Consider the following 20,831-nt stretch of genomic DNA (forward strand, 5'->3'; position numbering starts at 1 on the left):
CCCCATCCTCAGTCAATTCATCCTTCTTAGCTCTCCTCCTGCTGTTTATTTCCCAATCCTTATATGTTTGATTGTCTGTGGTTGCCTTGTTCACTCTGGTGGTCCCAGATGCTTTGTTTTTCTGTTATAAGTTGCACTTTCAGAAATTTAGCAGGCAAAACATTCTTTAGTTGCAGAAGCCCTATTGTAGGTAAAGCAAGCCCATTCACTGCTTTAATTATCAAGGGGCCACATGGTGAAGCCTTCCATTGTTTGCTGGAGCAGAGAGAGAGAGCTAAGATTTTACCTGTTAAAAACCTGTTTAAAATAAGTTTAAAGCACTTTACTCTTTGTAGAACTGTTTAAAGCATTTATTTATTGTATTTACTGCTTTAAGAATTCTGAGGGTGTGGTGAAAAGGCAGTTGTGGACCAGCCTGCTTTAAATCAGCGCCAGGTTTAAAAGGAGGCCTGGTGTAGACAGCGGGCAGCGTCTGAGCGGGCAGCAGAGTGAGTGGGAAGCAGAGTGAGTTAATAGGGCTTAATATCAAAAAGGGCTGGAAGGAAAAAAGGCCAGGTGAGTTTGTTTGAAAAAAAACAAGGACAAAAAATTTTTTTCAAAACTACTACAGCAAGAAACAAGGAAAAAAAATTTTTTCCCCATAAAAAATTACAGTGAATAATGGAGGGGCATGTGATGCGTGGTTTCTGTATGATGTGGGAACTGGCGGACCCCAGGGTCCTTCCCAGTGACCATGTCTGCAGTAAGTGCAGGTTGCTGGAGGAGCTCCAGCTCAAGGTGGATGAGCTGGCCTCTGAGCTACAGACACTGAGGCTCATCAGGGGGAGAGAGGGTGCCCCTAGACTGGCTAAATCTAAGGGTCAGGGACAAAAGGGGGCTGCTGGGAGGAGGAAGGGGGGTGAGGAGCGGAGGCCTCAGCCTCTTAATCTGCATAACAGGTTTGAGGTTCTTGCTTCCAGTCTGGAAGAGGACGAGGCAGGTGAGGTTGGTGAGCAAACTGCACACGGTACAGTGATGCAGCAGGACATAGGCAAAGAGAGGGGGAAAAGGAACGTAGTAGTGATTGGAGATAGTGGGGTGAAGAGTATTGACACTGTCCTTTGTCACAATGACAAAGTGCACAGAAGGGTGTGTTGTCTGCCTGGTGCTCGGGTACAGGATGTCACAGCTGGGCTGCAGAGGAACCTGGAGTGGGAGGGTGAGAACCCGGTCGTTGTAGTACATGTGGGTGCTGGCGACGTAGGCAAAGTGCGGACTGAGGATCTGGGGAGGGAGTATGAGAAGCTGGGAATGGAATTAAAAAGTAGAACCGACAAGGTGGTCGTCTCTGGGCTACTGCCTGAACTGAGTGCAGACGGGCGTAGGGTTGACAGGATAAAGGAAGTGAATGGGTGGCTCAGGGATTGGTGTGGGAGGAATGGGTTCGAATTTATGGGGCATTGGCACCAGTATTGGGGTAGGTGGGACTTGTTCGGGCGGGATGGGGTTGGTCTGAATCGTGCTGGGACCAGAGTGTTGGCGAATCGAGTAAAGAGGACCGTAGACAGGGCTTTAAACTAATTAGGGGGGGGGAGGGTGCGAGGGTAGGTGACGCTACGAGGTCTAAAGTTAAGGATAGGGTACAGGTAAGGGAAGAGGCCAAGGATGTCCCAATTGGTGGCGTTACGGCAAATAGGGTCCAGGTGAAGGCTGGGATGAAAGCGCTTTATCTGAATGCACGAAGCATTCGGAATAAAGTGGATGAGCTGGTGGCGCAGATCGACACAAATGGATACGATCTGGTGGCCATTACAGAGACGTGGCTGCAAGGTGACAGGGACTGGGAGATGAATGTACAGGGCTATCAAGTGTTTAGGAAGGATAGGCAGGAGGAAAGAGGGGGTGGCGTAGCTCTGCTGATTAAGGATAGTATCAAGGTGGTAGCAAGGGATGATATCGGAGCCAAAGAGCAGAACGTGGAATCGTTGTGGGTGGAGATTAGGAACAGCAAAGGGAGGAAGACGCTGGTGGGTGTCGTCTATAGGCCCCCGAATAATGATCTGGAGGTGGGGCGGGCTGTTAACACGCAAATAAGTGCGGCGTGCAGGAATGGGACGGCAGTAGTTATGGGAGATTTCAATCTGCATATTGATTGGTCGACCCATGTTGGACGAGGTGGGCTCGAGGAGGAGTTCTTGGAATGCTGCCGAGATAATTTCCTTGAACAGTGTGTGTTGGAGCCGACGAGGGAGCGAGCTATCTTGGATCTGGTGCTATGTAATGAGGCGGGTAGAATTAGGGACCTTGCGGTGAAGGATCCTCTTGGAGAGAGTGATCATTGTATGGTGGAGTTTCTGGTGCAGATGGAGGAGGAGAAAGTGGGTTCCCGGACACGCGTCCTTTGTTTGAATAGAGGGGAGTATGGTAGGATGAGAGAAGAATTGGCGAATGTGGACTGGGGGAGTGCGTTGGAAGGTAGGTCTGCTGAGGAGCAGTGGAGGATCTTTAAGGAGATCTTTCTTGGTGCTCAGCAGAAATTTATTCCGATGGTTAAAAAGGACAGTAGGAAGAGAGGTAATAAGCCGTGGATAACGAAGGAGGTGAAGGAAAGTGTTAAATTAAAAGCGGAGGAATTTAGAGTAGCTAAGAGCAGTGGGCGAGAAGAGGATTGGGAAAGGTTTAAATGTCAACAAAGATTGACAAAGAAGTTGATAAAGGAGGGTAGGAGAAGCTATGAGGCTGGGCTAGCACTTAATATAAAAAAGGATAGCAAGAGTTTTTATAAATATATAAAAAGGAAGAGGCTGGCTAGGGTGAACGTTGGTCCTTTAGAGAATGAGAAAGGGGAGCTAGTGGTAGGGGATGGGGATATGGCTAAGGTCTTGAATAACTTTTTTGTTTCTGTCTTCACGGAGGAGGACGTGAATAATTTGCCGGGTGTTAGCGATGGAAAGGTGGTAGGAATGGAGGGTCTTAATGACATTACTGTTACTAGAGAGGTGGTGCTCGACAGACTGGAGGGGCTGATTGTGGACAAGTCCCCAGGACCGGATGGAATGCATCCGAGGGTTCTGAAAGAAATGGCGGAGGTGATAGTGGATGCCTTGGTGGTTATTTTCCAGACGTCGCTGGATTCCGGGGAAGTGCCAGAAGATTGGAAAACGGCTAATGTTACGCCGTTGTTTAAGAAGGGTGCCAGGCAAAAGGCGGGGAATTATAGGCCGGTTAGTTTAACGTCTGTGGTAGGTAAAATGTTAGAATCCGTCATTAAGGAGGAAATTGCGAGGCATCTTGAAGGGAATTGCTTGATAGGGCGGACGCAACACAGTTTCATTAAAGGGAAGTCGTGTCTGACAAATTTACTGGAGTTCTATGAGGATGTGTCTAGGGCAGTGGATAGAGGAGAGCCGGTGGATGTGGTCTTTCTGGATTTTCAGAAGGCGTTTGACAAGGTACCTCACAAGAGGTTATTGCAGAAGGTCAGGGGACATGGAGTTGGGGGTAGGGTGTTAGCGTGGATAGAGGATTGGTTGTCAAATAGGAGGCAAAGAGTGGGGGTCAATGGGTGCTATTCGGATTGGTGGTTGGTGACTAGTGGGGTGCCCCAGGGGTCGGTGCTGGGGCCTCAGCTATTTACCATTTATATAGATGATCTGGAGGAGGGAACCGAGTGCAGGGTGTCGAAATTTGCTGATGACACCAAGATTGGGGGAACGGCAAATTGTGCGGAGGGTGTGGAGAGTCTGCAGAAGGATCTAGATAGGCTGGGCGAATGGGCCAGGAAATGGCAAATGGAATTTAATGTTGGCAAGTGTGAGGTGGTCCACTTTGGTAGGAAGAATGGTAGGAAGGACTATTACTTACGTGGCGAAAAACTGCAGCAGGTGACGGTGCAGAGGGACCTCGGGGTCCTTGTGCATGAGTCGCAAAAACCCAGCTTGCAGGTGCAGCAGGTGGTCAGGAAGGCGAATGGGATGCTGGCCTTCATAGCGAGGGGGATTGAATATAAAAGTAGGGAGGTCTTGCTGCAGCTGTATAGGGCATTGGTGAGGCCGCAGCTGGAGTACTGTGTGCAGTTTTGGGCGCCGCACCTGCGCAAAGATATTTTGGCCCTGGAGGGAGTGCAGAGGAGGTTTACTAGGCTGATACCGGAGTTGAGGGGGTTGAGCTATGAGGAGAGGCTGAATAAACTAGGCTTGTACTCGCTAGAGTTTAGAAGAATGAGGGGAGATCTCATTGAGACGTATAAGATGATGAATGGGATGGATAGGATAGAGGTGGAGAGACTCTTCCCGCTCAAAAAAGACAGTAGGACTAGGGGGCACAGCCTCAAGATAAAGGGGAGGCGGTTTAGAACGGAGTTGAGGAGGAACTTCTTCACTCAAAGGGTGGTGAATCTCTGGAATTCTCTGCCCGTTGAAGTGGTGGAGGCTGCCTCGCTAAATATTTTTAAGAAGCGGGTTGATGGGTTTTTGATAAGAGAGGGGATTAAGGGTTATGGGGAGAGGGCGGGAAAGTGGAACTGAGTCACAACAGATCAGCCATGATCTTATTGAATGGCGGGGCAGGCTCGAAGGGCTAGATGGCCTACTCCTGCTCCTATTTCTTATGTTCTTATGTTCTTATATTCCACTGGACTGCCAGTCTAGATTAAGTCCCAAAGTCGGGATTGAACCTATAATCTTTGGCTCATGTTATTAATGGAGTCAAGCTGACATATAAAAAAAGTTTGGTCACTTTAGAGGTACAGTTGCCAAAGGTCTTTGTGAACCTGTAGACCAAACCCTGTTTTAACCTTGTGTTCTAACAAATAATTATAACAACTGATGGGACAATCCTTATTACATTTTGTACCAGCACAGAAGCTAACACATCCATAATGCTGATGCAGTTGGGATAAATTTATGTTTGAAATGCCCATGGCAGGATGGATTAAATTCCTTTAAAAAAAATTACAGCACACACATTTGTATCAAATGCTAAAAATGTATTTTATAAGGGACCCTGGTCAATGTTAATATATTCATAAAGAATGCATGTGAAGCAATACACAAGAACATTGGATGATACCAAAGACCTCAATAGCATCTTAGCCAATGTTACCACAAATGTCTTGCTGCTTTAACAATCACATGAACTAAATCATCAGTTGTGCCCAGAATACTTGCCTTGCCAATTGTTTTATTCTATCCACCTTTCATGGCAGGCCAGAAATTATGTCCCTTGTGTTCTCCAACCATTTTGATTAATTTTTTGCCACTTGCCTTTGAAGCTTTCAGAATCATTGGATGCTACATAATCAAAATGATGTGAGTGGTGTTGACATCTTTTTAAAAATAAACATCGATCTATTAGTTATTAACAGTGGAAGAAATACAGTACTTCCAGTAAAACATCTTCAGCAAGACCCAATTGGATATGCCTGGACTTGACCTTCCTATATTTATTTTAGTTATTCAGGAAAGCTGATATTCCTTTGCTGCATGTGGTGAACAAGAAGCAATTATAATAAAGCATTCCATGAATGTTTGTCAATAACTCTTAATGAACCCTCATTTTACAGTATTTCAATATCATGCTGTCACAAGAATGGCATTTTAATTTTGATGCATAACATCTAGAGCAGAGACTATGGCAAAAGATTACAATGTAAAAGCCATAGGCTTGCTACAGCAACACTTGTAAATTGGTGCTTTTTCTTTCATATGCCAATTATGTTATGTTTCCATCTTCATTCCTTTTCTGTATGATGAACTATGTTTGACTGATCCCACACATTTGCACACCATCCCACTCCCAAGCTTTGGGATGAACCTGTATATTGTTTTTGTACATTTATCTAAAGGATAGCCCTTTCCCTAATTCTTGATAGTTCCTCAGGATTGAGTCCAATCTGCAACCTACAGTTTGTGTCACAGGTGATGCAGATAGTGATTGGTTCAGGTACCCAGATTGCAATGCATTTCCTTCACTGTCAAAACTTGGCTTCAGTTTGTTTTCAGTGATGAGACTCTAGGGCTGGAATTTTAACCACAGAATGAAAATTTCCATTAACCTTAGGTGGGATTTTACTATCTCGCCCAAGTGAGATTGTAAAATCCCCCCCTAGATGTTCAGCTCCTTCTCATATGCTTTTTCTCCAACTTCAGGTGGTGTTGAACCAGGGTTTCTTTGGTATCAGTGAGGATATTGCACTTTTTCAAGGAGGCTTTGAGGGTGTCCTTGAAGTGTTCCTTCTGTCCTCCTGATGATCACTTGTCATGACAAAGTCCCAAGTTCGTGTCAGGTATGCTGAAGACAATGTGGTTTACCCAGCAGAGCTGATTGAGTTTGGTCAATGCTTTGATGCTGAGAGTACTGACATTGGTGTAGGGAACTTGCAGAGGTAGTGCTTGGTGATACTCCAGGGTTTTGATGTGCTTCTGCAAATTGTCAACATATGAGCCATTTAGGACAGTGGGTATCACTACTGCTCTGTAGACCATGAGCTTGGTACCCAATCTAAGGTTCTGGTCTTCAAACATTCAAGTGACTGAAGGCTGCTCTAGCACAATGAAGGTGGTGTTGAACATCCTTGTCAATGTCTGCCCTAACTAGTTACTGTAGTACCAATTGGTACAAATGTCTTAAATTTTACAAGCTCTGCATGTGAAAATGGCTGCCCTTGAGAACAGAAAAAAAATTACTTGGCACAGTTATCTAATCTAACCTATTCTTTTACAAAGACTTGAGACTAGTTTTGATCCTACAAGCAATGGAATTTATAGTAATCTTTAGTCGAGAAATGTGCCATTAAAGCTGTACCATGTGGGACGAATGAAGTATTAACACTTGAATTTGCATGCATGATTTTCCCCTTTCCTGAATCTAGCAAGCTTCATGAAAAATCAAACGAATCCTGCTTTTTCCCTTGTTTTTTCTGTACAGCAGGTAGCTCTCAAATATAGTAGCAATAACTAAAGATAGCACATCAAACCTAATGTATAAATCCTTGGTCAAATTTATGTTGGCTGCAAAAGGTATACAAATATTTCAGTTGCCATATTGTTTACCCTGAACAGTTCAGGACCAGCTAGCTTTGAGCACCAACTGAAAGGGACATCTTGAACTGACACATTTTTAAATACATTTACCTGCAATGAAAAGGTTGACAAACAATTCCTTGACCAGACAGATATTACTACTTTCTGCTAGGTCAGTTTATTTTCATTTCCCCATCAATAGACCAAAAAAAGCAAACAACCTTATTGTATTACATAGATGGCTTGAAGTTCAATGCTATTCAAGGTAGAACTAGATGTCACAAAGTATCATACTTAGTTTTGAACCAGGGTTAAATCTTGCAGCCAATGCCAATTTTTGCTACTGCAATATCTAGTTTTCAAAACCCTGTCACTTTTTTTCATTACCTGAAAAGTAGTACAGTTGCCATTTCCTGTAAATAACTCACTGACAAGGTTCCTGTCCTGCTCAATATTGAGTCAGTCAAAAGTCAAATACAAAATTACTATCTGGATGAGCACACAGAAATCATAACAGGTCCCAGTTAATAATCATACAGCAAATAACTCCTGTGGATCAGTAAATCATTACCATCCAACATTTGCTCAGCCAGGGCAGGTATAGAGATGCTACTATGGTACAAAGAGGGTGATCGAAAAATACACTTCCTGATCAACATTCAATGGTTCTGTGTTTGGAGAGTGTGAGGATATATGGAGCCTGGTTGTAATGACCAGATACCTTCTAGGTCTTTACTACCTAGTTTTGTCCACAATGCCACTCTCGCAGCTCACTTATGGAGCTGCTGCCTTTGATCCAAATTACTCCCTCTTGGAACAGGAGACAGTAGTATATACACCAACATGAAGTGCATTTTTCTTTACGATTTTCAAGAATCAGTCACAAAATTCAGACTCACTGGGAATTTTTATTACATAGAATGAGAAAATTAAAACATTTTTGAACAAAGTCATTCATAAATAACAAAATTTGCAACTAATCAACTTTCATAGATATGCCATTATATTTACTGCTGAACACTGCAGATGTGTATGTACAGAACTCAAATGTTTAAATATCCCTGATGACTGCATTAAATTAAAGCTACTATTTACATTGTTTCTGAACATAGGTCACAGTAATCTAACACAATTACTTGAAACAGCACAAGAGTTCTTGGTGTATATCCGTACTGTGACTGGGTGTATAATCAAATTAGAATAAATTTTCAACAGATTACTCTATGGATATTCACAAGAGAGGAAATGTTTTGAGAGTTTGGCTTGTAGCAGAAAAACTACACGCAAATGAAACAGATGCCACACGCTCACTGGGTCAGTCTTCACCACCGAAATGAAGGACCAAGGAGGATTCAGCATCTGGCAGTCATCTGTAGTGCACCAGTCTTATTCTGATGAAAACTTGCATTTCGGTCACACCTCACATAAAACCACTGGGAAATCCACATGGATTCGCGGATGGTCCAGTTTAACCATCCCCTGGAAAACAATATAAATATAGATCAGCTAATGAGGGAGGTAAAATAGAGTATCCAGCCTGTGTTTATGAATTAACGTAGTTATATTTAATTTTGTACTAAGCAGTGATGTTGAGTGAAAATTATAAATTGCTCCAACCACTACCGCTGGTCACTATGTTAGTGTACAATGTGTCTCAGCCCATGTTCAGGAACATTTGGGATGGTCAATAAATGCAGACATTCCCAGCAATACCCATGTCCTGTGAATGAATTTTTAAAAGTCACTACTCTGTAGTTTGAGCATTTCATATGCAAATATTCTTGGGGCAATACTAGTGTCTCAGGTTAGTGGTGCAGGAGAAAACTGAAACCATTTGCAGGTCTGTACCAAACTAGATCAGCCAAGAAAACTATTTCTGCCAGGGATCTTATGTACTTTAATTACTACCACGAATGCAGGAAGAAAGAGACAAGCTTCAGGTGTAGAGATATGCAGCTCACATCTCAGTAAAGATGCAGCTTTTTCCACATTAAATGAAAGTGAACTGAAATACTTTTACTAGGAGAATGCAATGGCAAAATTTATCTTTTTTTCAATAATTCAAAATATCCATTAAAAAAATTGCCCTGACAGGATCACTACCCAAATTAATCTTTCAGGAACTGGTGGATTTGGTCTTTATCAAATTAGCTTGGAAGTGGTTGTGATTCCAAGATATTGATTAATGCTCTCATTTCTGACCAGTAGCCAATGGCAGCTGAGTTAAATTCACATCTTACTGATCTATACATATTGAAGTTGTCGTCAACTCAAAACTGTTAAGTTAAACTGAATCCTAGCCTTGAGACCAATTTTAGTATGCAAATATAAAATTGAGACAGTTCACTATTATTTCTACTGATAATGGAAGATAGTATTTGGATACCACTTCAGCAACTGGAAAACTGCTGAATGCATGGGGTCCCTGGGGTTTACCCAATTCCCTCCCTCTCAGAATCACAATAGAATCTGAAGCCCATAAGATAGAGGAGCAGAATGAGGTTATTTAGTCCAAGTAGTCTGCTACACCATTCAATCATGGCTGATGGGTTTTTCAACTCCTGCCTCTTCACCATAACCTTTTCAATCAAGAACCTCGCCGGAATTCTACCACAACGCCCGGCACAGAATCAGAAGAGTGGATAACAAATGTCCATAGCTCTCACGCAGGATTTTCCAGTCTTGCTTGAGTGAGGCCATAAAATCCTGCCCCCAACTCTATCTTCTACATACTCAATGAACTGGCCTCCACAGCCTTCTGTGGCAATGAATTCTACAAATTCAACACCCTCTGGTGGAAGAAGTTCTTCCTCATCTCTGTTACATAGAAACATTGAAACTAGAAGCAGGAGTAGGCCCTTTGAGCCTGCTTCGCCATTCACTTTGATAATCAAATTCAATATCCTGATCACCCCTTCTCCCTATATCCCTTTGGCCCCAAGAGCAATATTTAATGTCTTCTTGAAATCAGACCATGTTTTCACCTTAAATACATTGTGATAGTGCATTTCACAGATCCACCACTCTGCTTAAAGAAAGTTCTCCTCATCTCAGTCCTCAAACTATGACCCCGAGTTCTGGAGTCCCCCACCATTGGGAACATTCTTTTTGAATCTATCCTGTCTAATCATGTTAGATTTTTTTATAAGTTATGAGATCCCCTCTCACTCTTCTAAACTCTAGTAAATATAATCGTGACCAACTTAGTGTCTCCTCATAAGACAGACCTGCCATCTCAGAAATCAGCCTGGCAAACCTTCACTGCATTCCCACAATAGCAAGCACATCCTTCCTCAGATAAGGACATCAAAACTGCACACAATATTCTAGATCTAGCCTCACCAACACGCTATACAGTTACAGCAAAACAGAGCTATCCTGAAATCCATTTGCCTTCTTTACTGCTGCTGTACCTGCACGATTACATTCAGTGACTGATGCACAAGGACTCCAGGGTCCCGTTGAGTATCCACCTCACCACTGCCCCAGAGTCTCTTGAATTTTTGGTATGTTATTGTGTCTTCCACTGTGAAGACTGACGCAAAGTACCTATTCCAGTTCTTCTGCCACTTTGTCCCATGTTGCTAATTCTTCGCTATTATTTTTCAGCAGTCTGATGTCCACCCTTGCCTCTCTTACCCTTCAGCTGTATAAAAAATTCTTGCAATCTTCTTTTACATTACAGGCTAGCTTACCCTCATATTCCATCTTCTTCCCCATCTCTGCCATCTTCCCAGCTAGGCTTCGCCTTCAATCAACTCTGGCCAGCTCCTCTCCATTGCCTCTGTAGTTCCTTTACTCAACCGTAATATCATTATATCTGATTCCAGCTTCTTCCCCTCAAACTGCAGGATGAATTCTATCATATTATGGTCATTGATTCCCAAGGATTCCTTCACCTTAAGCTCCCTTATCAAGTCTGGGAACATTACACATCACCCAATCCTGTTGTTGTGGATTCTACCAGAAGCTGCTCCAAAAAGCCATCTTGTAGGCATTTGTTGGGTCCATTCATTCATTTGAAGAGTGAAGGATAGCACTGGCCTGAGTTTTTAAAAAGGTTTTCTTTTACTGAAAAGAACTAAAAAAATTAACATGACAGAAGCAAATAAGTAAACTTGGAGACTGGCTTCTATCCAGACCCTCTAATCTAAGAGTTGAGCACAACCGAACACACTCGTAAAATCTAAAATATTTCAACCCTTATCTCGTTATCGGAAGTGTTTTTCACAGGGTCTGTCTAGAAAAAAATCCTTGCAGCTGCTGTTATTTGACTGCATTGTTACCCTTCAGGAATGCAGTCAATTTTTAGCTAATTCATCATGCCTTCTGATTCTACATGTAGTCAAACCAGCTGCAATGCATCAGCTCAGTAGAGTTAGTTAACCCCTACAGTCTAGCATTTAAATGTAATTGTGTATAGGTAGAAATACCTTAAACTGAAGTCTAAGCATAGATTGAAGCAAACAGGGCTACGCATACACAAGATCCCTCAGCATTCCATAATTTTCTTTTCTTCTGACCCACCAACTTGATTTTCCCAGTCAACCTCCATATTCAAGTCCACCATGATCACTGTAAACTTACCTTTTTACATGCCTTTTCTATCTCACACCTTATCTATTTCACACCTCACATCCTGACTACTGCCTGTACATAACTCCCATTTTTTTTAACCTTTGTAATTCCTCAATTCTACCTACACAGATTCTACATCTTCTGACCCCATATCACTTCTTGCTATCAATTTAATTTCATTTTTTACTAAGGCAACCCAGCACCCTCTATCCACCTGTTTTTTTTTCAGTAGAATGTGATTCATTGGATATTTAGCTCCCAGCCCTGAACCCTTTGCAGCTATGTCTCTGATGCCCACAACATTACATCCACTAATTTCAATCTGCACTTAAGCTCATTTACCTTATTTCATATACTGCATACATTCAACTGCAACACCCTCATTCCAGCATTGACCGCCCCCACCCCATATATAGTCGTCACCTTAACTGCTGTGCCTGAAGCTGATTCATTAAAACACACTGTCCTATTATTTGCTCTGGAGACGTTAATAACCTCTCCTAGTCTATTTCTACATTTCCAGCCTCTACATTCAAAGGATCATACGCCACTATTCTGCCAACTCCTGCATGATTCTATAAACACATTCTCAGGAGCATGTCAAAGGGACTACGCCCTTTGCAACACCCTGACCCATTCATTAATCACTCAACATCTCTACTATTTCTTTCCATGGCACCATCTCATCTAATTGCAGGTGGCATGACACTTGCTCTTTTAACCTCCTCTCTTGCTGCCCAAGGTTCTACTCAATATATCTTCACTTCAGTGTACTACATTCACTGCTAATAGAGGTCAGGTGACTGCACAGACACCCACACAAGATATTTTGCAACATCTAACCCGTTGCATTCAATAAATGGGGAATAATGAAAGTGGGTTCAAAGCACAACCACAATAAAATACAAGTTTGGGTTTTCTATGTGCCAGAATCCAAAATCAGAAGTCAACTGGAAGGTTCCTTCCAAGAGGAGGTTGACTTGATTGTAGAGTGACCGGTCTTAGCGGAAACATCCATGACAGGAGAAGGCTAGAGTTCCTTCTGCTGCCACTAACTTAATCATAGATAGCACAGGCTCCTTGCCTGGAGTTGGAGGACAAACAGTAACTGCCTGAGTTCATGTCTACTGGATAATATTGCAGTGATGCTTGGGGATCATATGACATACCTCAATGTTGGATAAAGGATGACTGAGATGCTCAGTTTGAGTCAGAATTCCTTTGATCTTGAAGACATTGATTTTGAGTCAACTAAATTGAGCCCTTTTTTGAAACCAGTGTGTTAGAATAGTTAATAATTAAGCTATTAGCCTAATATCCATCACTGGAAATTAAGACCCCCCAAACATTTTCTTTATTCAAAGTTGGCTGGAGCAGTCCCATCATGGGTGCTGCGGGAGTATTAATGCCAAGCAAGGAGTGTTATTTTCCAGGCATTTGAAACATTAGCCTGTGTTACTTTGAAACTGCTGACTGCCAGCATGTAACCACTTGAGACATCTTGTCAGCTGAGCAACTGTTCATTTTGAGAAACAAAAATGACTTTACAAAGTAGCCCAGCTGGTAAACGTATATTTTCTTGCACAAGTCAACTGTAACACCATCAACTTTGTCCTCTATTTTGTGCCATGTGCTTGTTTGAACTGTTGTTTTAGTCAGCTGTTTAATGTTCTGGCATTTACATTCACTCGGGACATATGCCATCCCTTGTGCTCCACGGATCTATTTCTTCGACCCTATCATCCCAGACCTTCCCTTTTGTTCTTCCACCACCCGCCCCCTCCATTTAAACATTTCATATTTCTATCTTCTGTTCTCAAGAGTCACATTTGACTCAAGACATTAACTGTTCTCTTTATACAGATGCTGTAAAATTTGCAATACTTTGAGGGCCCAAGTCATTGGTAGCCGCACATTCCTGTTTTGAATGTGGATAAGACACAGCACTGCGCTACAATGCCCTCAATTCTCACTCATATCTCTAAGCAGCTTGTGATGCATATTGCAGGCATACCTTGACAACTTGCCTCAGCTGATAAGCTGAAATAAGGGTATCATTTTCGTTTAGAATACCTAGGGGATGTTGCCCCTCTAACAGCATGAAGGCTAGGAGATTCAAAGAGGCAGATAATACAATTAAGGCGACAATGATCTGAAGGCAAACAAAGCGGGCTTGCAGTTGGTCATGCTGGAAACATTTGGGACATCACCCCTAGTTAACAATGAAACCTAATTGCAAAAATGCTATTGCTTACAGTAGAAGCAACTGGCATAAAACTGCAACCAACTCTTGGAAAGAGGAAGGGACATGAAAGGAGGAAGTGTGGAAAGAAAGCATGTCTTTTGGCTTCCTCACCTTCAAAATGGAAACAGGCTGAAAAGTTTAGTGCTAAATCTAAATAGAGACTTCACCATTATACTGTAAGAATCCTGCTGTTCAACTACCATGTAATTCTACTTGCAAATTGGTTGCTATACTTAACTCTATTCACATTAATCACTGCACTCAATTGGGTTGATGGAATTTGAGGCGTTTCAGAGACTATATAAATATACCCAATTTTTATCATGACATTAAACTAATCATCCTCAATCCTTAAAAAAAATGAAAAGTTTTGCAAATTGCAAAACCCTCCCTCTCTCTCACCTGAGGTATTAGATTTTTGTGAATTCTTTTCAGTTTTGCCTTCTTCCTTCCATTCTTTGTGACAAATGTTTCTTCATAGAACTCATGAGCCAAGTCGCCATCTTCATCATAGTACATCGAGCTGCAAAGAAAAAAATTCTTTAAGCCAAGCTGTGAACAAACATGTAGAGAAATGCAACTACATGTTATTAAAATGAACTTTTGCTTAATGACTTACAGCTGGAAATCCAAAAATCTCCACTTATACTCAATTATCTCCATTTAGATTTAAAAAATGCTACTGTTGGATCTACCGTTTGTGTCTTTGCACCCAAGAATTCTTAGTTATGTAGCATCCAAATATATACTATTATCAAAACAGAAAACTCATCTCCAGGTTGCAGACTTGCCAAATTGCAAACATTCCAATGAATACAATGAGAAAGAAATATTAAGAGGTACTGGCTTCAAGGTTTAGAGACTACTTTCAAGTACTGTCAATAAACTATAGTTCATGAGTTGAGTACCCAAGCTAATTGAAGTCCTGGCCCCAGGGGATATTACCAACTCTCCCAGTGGCCTTTCAGAGATATCAGCTCAAATATAAAAGAAAGGTGATGAGTTTGCTGGGCTGCAACTTCCAAAAAGAATAGATCTTTGTAACCATATCATTTATACATTCACATTGTACAGGTTGGTTTACTGACAACTTCTGCCATATAGAAAATTTAGAACGGCGGTGGGCAAAATCTAAAATAGATTGCAGCTTCAGGTCTGCAATTCTATACTTGCTAAATTTCACTAAATTCCAATGAAGTATTGGTATTTATTTTCATCTTTACAATTGTCAACTTGCAGTGGATTCAAAGTTGCATCTACATTAAGCAGAATATCCCAGATTTACGGGTGATCTGATCTCTGCTGAGAGTTAATTATTGGCCTCAAAGTTCTGGTCTTGGGGGAAGAGGACAAAAATTCAGCCAGCTTTCAGCACACAACTGCTATCCAACTACTTATAGTGACTGAATGTACTGGACACTAAAAATTGGGAATCCATCAACTGTACCGAGTTTAATCAAGTTGAACTATCTGTTCAACACATGAATCGTCACAAATGTAACTCCATCCACACCCACTTCTACTGCTGCACCACGCCTGCTCTCCCCCACCCACCCTCCTGAAGGTGTTAGATTGGTCATCACTCCAATCACAAATCTGAGAAACCTTTACTGAAAAATGTGCCCATTGGCTAAAACAGGGATCAAATTCAGCTGCTGCCCCTGGTCAAACTGCCTATTGAGGCATTATCTAGATCCATACATTTGGTATGTTCGCTGGACAAAGTCCTGGATAGTTGCCAATGTCAATGAAACTTCACCATAGTAGGGTTTGCCCTTTCAGACAAGAAAATCTGAAAAGATTGGCTGTCGCCCTATTCAATATCCCACACTTATAGCTGTATTTTCCTCAAATGCTGTGAAAAAGAAAACACTACTCATCCTTTCAAACATGCCAGCTGCATTATACAAAAACAAGGCGCTGGCAGTAGGATAACCAACATGCTACACCATGAATAAGCATGTTGTTGTTTGATGCTCATGATTTCCCAAGACAATTTCTCAATCTTATTGAAGTCAGCAGACAATAGGCCAAGGGATATTAAGTACAGATGCACTGGAGGAGGAGTTTGGAAGGTGATTAGAATTGTAACCATTTGTAATGCTAATAACTGGCTCAATAATGGGATGAATGCGGTTTGGCATAGACTCTGAAACAGATCACTTACCAAATCTCTTCTGCACAGAGTAGTTTAAATTTGTGGAAGCTCACACATGTTGAAGAAAAACATGTTAAAATAAGGTTTAAACAGAATGATAATCCAAAGTTCATTAAATTCACATGGGAAAAGTTTCTAAATGATCAGAAATATCAGATTTGGAACACAGCACCCCAGATGGATGAACTGTGCCTGGGTTTCAACAGGTTCAATCCTTACTCCATACCAAATAACACAAAAGGCTACAAGAGTGCACTGATAGTTTGAGTGGGCAAAGATCTGGCAAATAGAGGACAATGTGGGAAAGTGGGAAGTTGTCCATTTTGGCAGGAAGGGTAAAAACAGTACATTATCTAAATAGTGAGAGATTGTAGAGCTCAGATGCATGGACTCTAGTGCATGAATCACCTGGTTAGTATGCAGTTACAGCTAGTAATCAGGAAAGTAAATAGAACGTTGTTTACTGCGAGTGCAATTGAAAGTAGGAGGTCATGTTTCATTTGTACAGTACACTGGTGAAACCACATCTGGAGTACTATATACAGTATATATAGGTCATCTTATTTAAGGAAGAATGTAAATGTATAGAAATTTAGAGAAGGTTTACTCAACAAATACAAGCAATGGGCAGATTGTCATAGAAGGTAACACTGGACAAGTAGGCTTGTATCCATTGGAGTTTAGAAGAGCAAGAGACAACTTAACTGAAACACAAGATCCTGAGGGGTCTTGACAGGGAGATTTGGAGAGGATGCTTCCTCTTGTGGAAGGATCTAGAACTCGGGGTTGGTGTTTAGAAACCATTTAAAACAGGTAAGAATTTTTCTTCTCTTAGAGGGTAGAGTATCTTTAGAACTCCCTGCCTCAAAAGGCAACGGACAGAGTCTTTGAATGTTTAAGGCAGTGGTAGATAAATTCTTGATAAGCAAGGGGTTGAAAGGTTATCGGGGTGTTCAGGAGGTTGTAGTCAGATTAGCCATGATCTTATTAAACGGCAGAGCAGCTGAAAGGCCAAATGACCTACTCCTACTCTTAATTTGTATGTTCGTAAATCACCTGGACTCCTGTTTCTGATCTCAGCCTTCAAAATGGATACAAGCTGATACCAAGAGCAGGACTAAGGGCAGACATAATTCCCCATAGGGAATTATCTACATGATAATTTATTGGCTCACACTTTGCTGAAGGCAGTGGAGTCATAGTCCGAAGCGTTAACTTGTATAGGACAGAAATATAAAATCGCTAGCTATTTTTGACCAAAGTTTGAGGATAATACGAGAAGTCCAACAGTTAAGCCTCAGATGATAAGCATTAGTTAAAGATTGAACCTTCAAAGTTCCCAATGTTTGTGCCTAAATGCAAAAGTTAATTGACATTAATGTATATCCAGATGAGCTCCACTGCAAATAATTGGGTGCGTGAACTTAAAACAGCCAGAAAGCACAAACAAACAATACAACAACTACAAACTACCAGTTAGCAGTCTAATTTCTCAAGTTAAGTAGCCTCAGGTCACTAACAGGGCGACTAAAGTCTTCTCTACCTACCATCCCCTACTCGAGATGGAACAGTACTAGGACAGCCTGGCCTCATATCACTGTGGCCTACAAAGATCAAGAACCTACTCTAGGGTTTCCATGGTAGCATTAAAATTCAGATGCTTAAGTACTCCCAAGATGTCTTTCCCTTTAACTGTCAAATGGTTCAGCGCCAGTAACTTTCACCTCACATCAGGTCAAGGATCAAGCTCCATCACATGGCCCTTCAGCAGAAGCACTGCCATTGAACTTTAAGGGCAATGGAAAGGAGTCTGACTGCAGAAACCTGGTCATACAATTGGCCAACAGTTCAGCACAGTATTTGGGAAATGCTGTATTATTAGAAGTGTCATTTTCTGACATGTAATAAAGATCAGTGATGTTGAAGAGTTTATTTGCATCCTTTATTCACAAATGTACAATAGTTATGTATTGATGCCCCATTTCACAATATCTTGTGAAGTTTTGAAGTACTTGCTGCAATTTCCATGGAGATGCTAAATGATCGACTAGCACCACTCCTCTGCCATTTGGTGTGACTACTCTGAATCAAGTCCCTCAAGAGGCATTTTTGTGCAGTATTTTGTGTAGCTAGGCATGTTTGCAGTTTCAAACAACTAAACCTTAAATCCAATGAAGCTCAAGAGATATTTTAGTCCAGGTCAAACCATATCATTTGTCTGTCTGGGCAGCTGCAAAAGACTCATGCACTAGTGAAATAGCAGCTGCAGTAATAAATTTGACCATCTCCAATAAAAACATCAATTCTGTGCATGAACACACTTGTACCGTGATGAGAGATCAAGCAGGACAAAATTCAAAGCCTGCTCTATGGAACACACATCTTGCCCTCCGTTGCCTTGAACTAACTTGGTGAGGGATTTTCCTCAGAAGCTTTGCCTCCCTGGATACAGCGCGATTAAAGACAGACAGGACGATGCACAATGTAGCAATGTCCAACTGAAAGGACAAATACAAATACTTTCATTGCCCTTTCACATGAAATACATAATGACCTTTCATATTAAATGAGATTCACAGCAATTAACCTGCACAGCGTCTGGCACCACAAGCTTAAAAACTGACTAGCTTTTTCAAAAGTGTTAGATAAAACAAGAAAATTGCCTTAAATACAGTTAACAAAATATAAACTTACTAACACGGCCATTACCACATGAACAAGACGTCCAGCTGCCACAAGATATGGGCCTTAGAATTATTAACAAAGACGAGGCACTGGAAAGACAATGGGTCTGATAATATCTGTGCAGACAGAAACATGGTGTTGCCAGACCTTTGAGTATTTCCAGCACTCTTTTTATTTCAGACTTTCAGTATTCACAGTATTTTGCTTTTAGCTCAGCCAGAGCGTAGACAAGGAAAATGTAAGAGTCAAGCCTGGGAAAAAAAAATGTAACATGATAGATTAAAAATAGTCCCTTGCCACTGTTGGGGGCCAGCGATCGGCCCAAGGAGGGGTGGCACCTTGAGGACTACTCATCACCCACCTTTCCCCTGAAAGGTGGAGGTAAGGAGTAAGTTAACACTTTCCTTTGGAAGACACTTGACATGCAATGCCAAACTTGTGTCAATATATCTATTCTCAAAAAATAAGATCAGTTACAAGAGTTAGATGTAAAGTCACCAACAGGCCAAGCCAGCCTTGGAAGAGAATCAGGTGGCAGCAGCCATAAAGAAATGGATCCAAATCTGAAGAGGAATTCTCTGCCCGTTGAAGTGGTGGAGGCTACCTCGCTAAATATTTTTAAGACGCAGGTTGATGGGTTTTTGATAAGAGAGGGGATTAAGGGTTATGGGGAGAGGGCAGGAATGTGGAACTGAGCCACGACAGATCAGCCATGATCTTACTGAATGGCGGGGCAGGCTCGAAGGGCTAGTTGGCCTACTCCTGCTCCTATTTCTTATGTTCTTATGTTATGTTCTTAGGTCAGATAGAGCTCATGAGCCAATAGAGAAAAAAAAACCTTGGAAAGATTGGGCAAAATGACAGACTCCAAGCGGTAGAAGCTTCCAGCAAGACTCCTATTAAGTGAGCCCCAAAACTTTACCTATCACAGCACAGGAAAGAGAATTAAACTGTATTATAATTTTTGCATAAAACTTAATACTATATCATATTGGAGTCACATCAATTATTGGGAGGGGTGAAAAGACCCAAGATAAACTGATTGTTGTTCTACCACAGACTCCACATAACGATGGAAAGAGAACATTATGGGGCTTCAAAATTACAGGATCAACAACTGCATGAAACAGTGAAGTGTCCAAATTACATACCACCCAAAATCTCAATAGTCCTGTTACCCCACTGGTCGTCAATTACACCTCATACAACTTCTTCAATCAATTGTGCCCCTTATTCCTTCCCATTCATTCTCCACACAATATGCTTCCTCTCCCTAATCTCTCCAGTACAATCCCACTCCTGACACCAGCCCCCAGTGTTAGCTCCCCTGGCCCATCTGCTCCTCCACTCCACCCTTTCTCCACCTGCACCCTGACCAATTCCACCCTCCACCTTTACCCCCCTTATCCACCCACCGTCCTTCCCTCCCTCCCCGCCTGCCTGCCCCTTTCCTCCAGCTCCCCGGTCTCTTACCTCCTGCGGCTGAAGACGAAAGGAGTGGCCCCCAGCCGGCCGCTCCTGTAGCGGGCCAGGCTCTGCTCGCTGTCGCCGTTCGCCGAGTCGCTGACGGTGCCCGATCCGAAGGGCCAGAAGGTGCGGCCTTTCGAGCTGCTGCCGCCCATTATCAGCCGGAGACCATCTCCGAGCAGCGGAGGGCTCGGGGGACAGTTGTCCTGTCGGGGAGGGGGAGCGGTTGTGAGTAACTGGGTTGAACTCTGAGACCGCTCCCGCTGTCGCTCCACTCGGCTAGGCCTGAAGCCTGGGGCTCTCGTACCCGCGCTCGCGCCGCCTGAACCGTTACAAGCCTCGGCGAAGACCCCCACAGCCGGAGTCTGTCCGTCCAATTGCCTGACTGGACCCACTTCCGCCCGCGTGGGCGAGCCAACGGATATGATGTTGAGGCTGTCAGATCAGATGATGTATGACAGTTGTTGAAAAAAACGCTTTGGTTTACAGACGAAACTCTCATCGTTTTATAGATAAAGTAGTGTAAGTAATAGCTAGAAATACATGTGTGAATAATTTGCAAACCCCAACATTTGTTATTAAGCCTTCTGTCAAGAGGCCACTGTTGAACAAATCTCTTTACCTTGGGGAAGGTGAGCACCGAATCGCTGACACCTCCTCGAACCTCCCCTGCACCACACTCAGTCCCACACCACCA

At 42.4% G+C, this 20,831-nt stretch overlaps 1 protein-coding gene across 1 annotated transcript; it reads right to left on the reverse strand.

The window, feature by feature from the left end:
* Nucleotides 1-7,160: 7,160 nt before the first annotated feature.
* Nucleotides 7,161-20,545, reverse strand: LOC145339495 (tumor suppressor candidate 2-like). The gene is made up of 3 exons (XM_080183972.1): nt 20,141-20,545; nt 14,227-14,347; nt 7,161-8,480 (listed from the first exon to the last, which is right to left on the reverse strand). Exons 1-3 carry the CDS (start codon nt 20,287-20,289, stop codon nt 8,415-8,417), a joined length of 336 nt encoding a protein of 111 aa, XP_080040098.1. The 5' UTR covers nt 20,290-20,545; the 3' UTR covers nt 7,161-8,414.
* Between the last annotated feature and the right edge of the window lie 286 nt (nt 20,546-20,831).

The sequence above is a fragment of the Carcharhinus amblyrhynchos genome, chromosome 3 (genome assembly GCF_965287045.1).
Source record: "Carcharhinus amblyrhynchos chromosome 3, sCarAmb.v2.hapA, whole genome shotgun sequence".
Classification (NCBI taxonomy): Eukaryota; Metazoa; Chordata; class Chondrichthyes; order Carcharhiniformes; family Carcharhinidae; genus Carcharhinus; species Carcharhinus amblyrhynchos.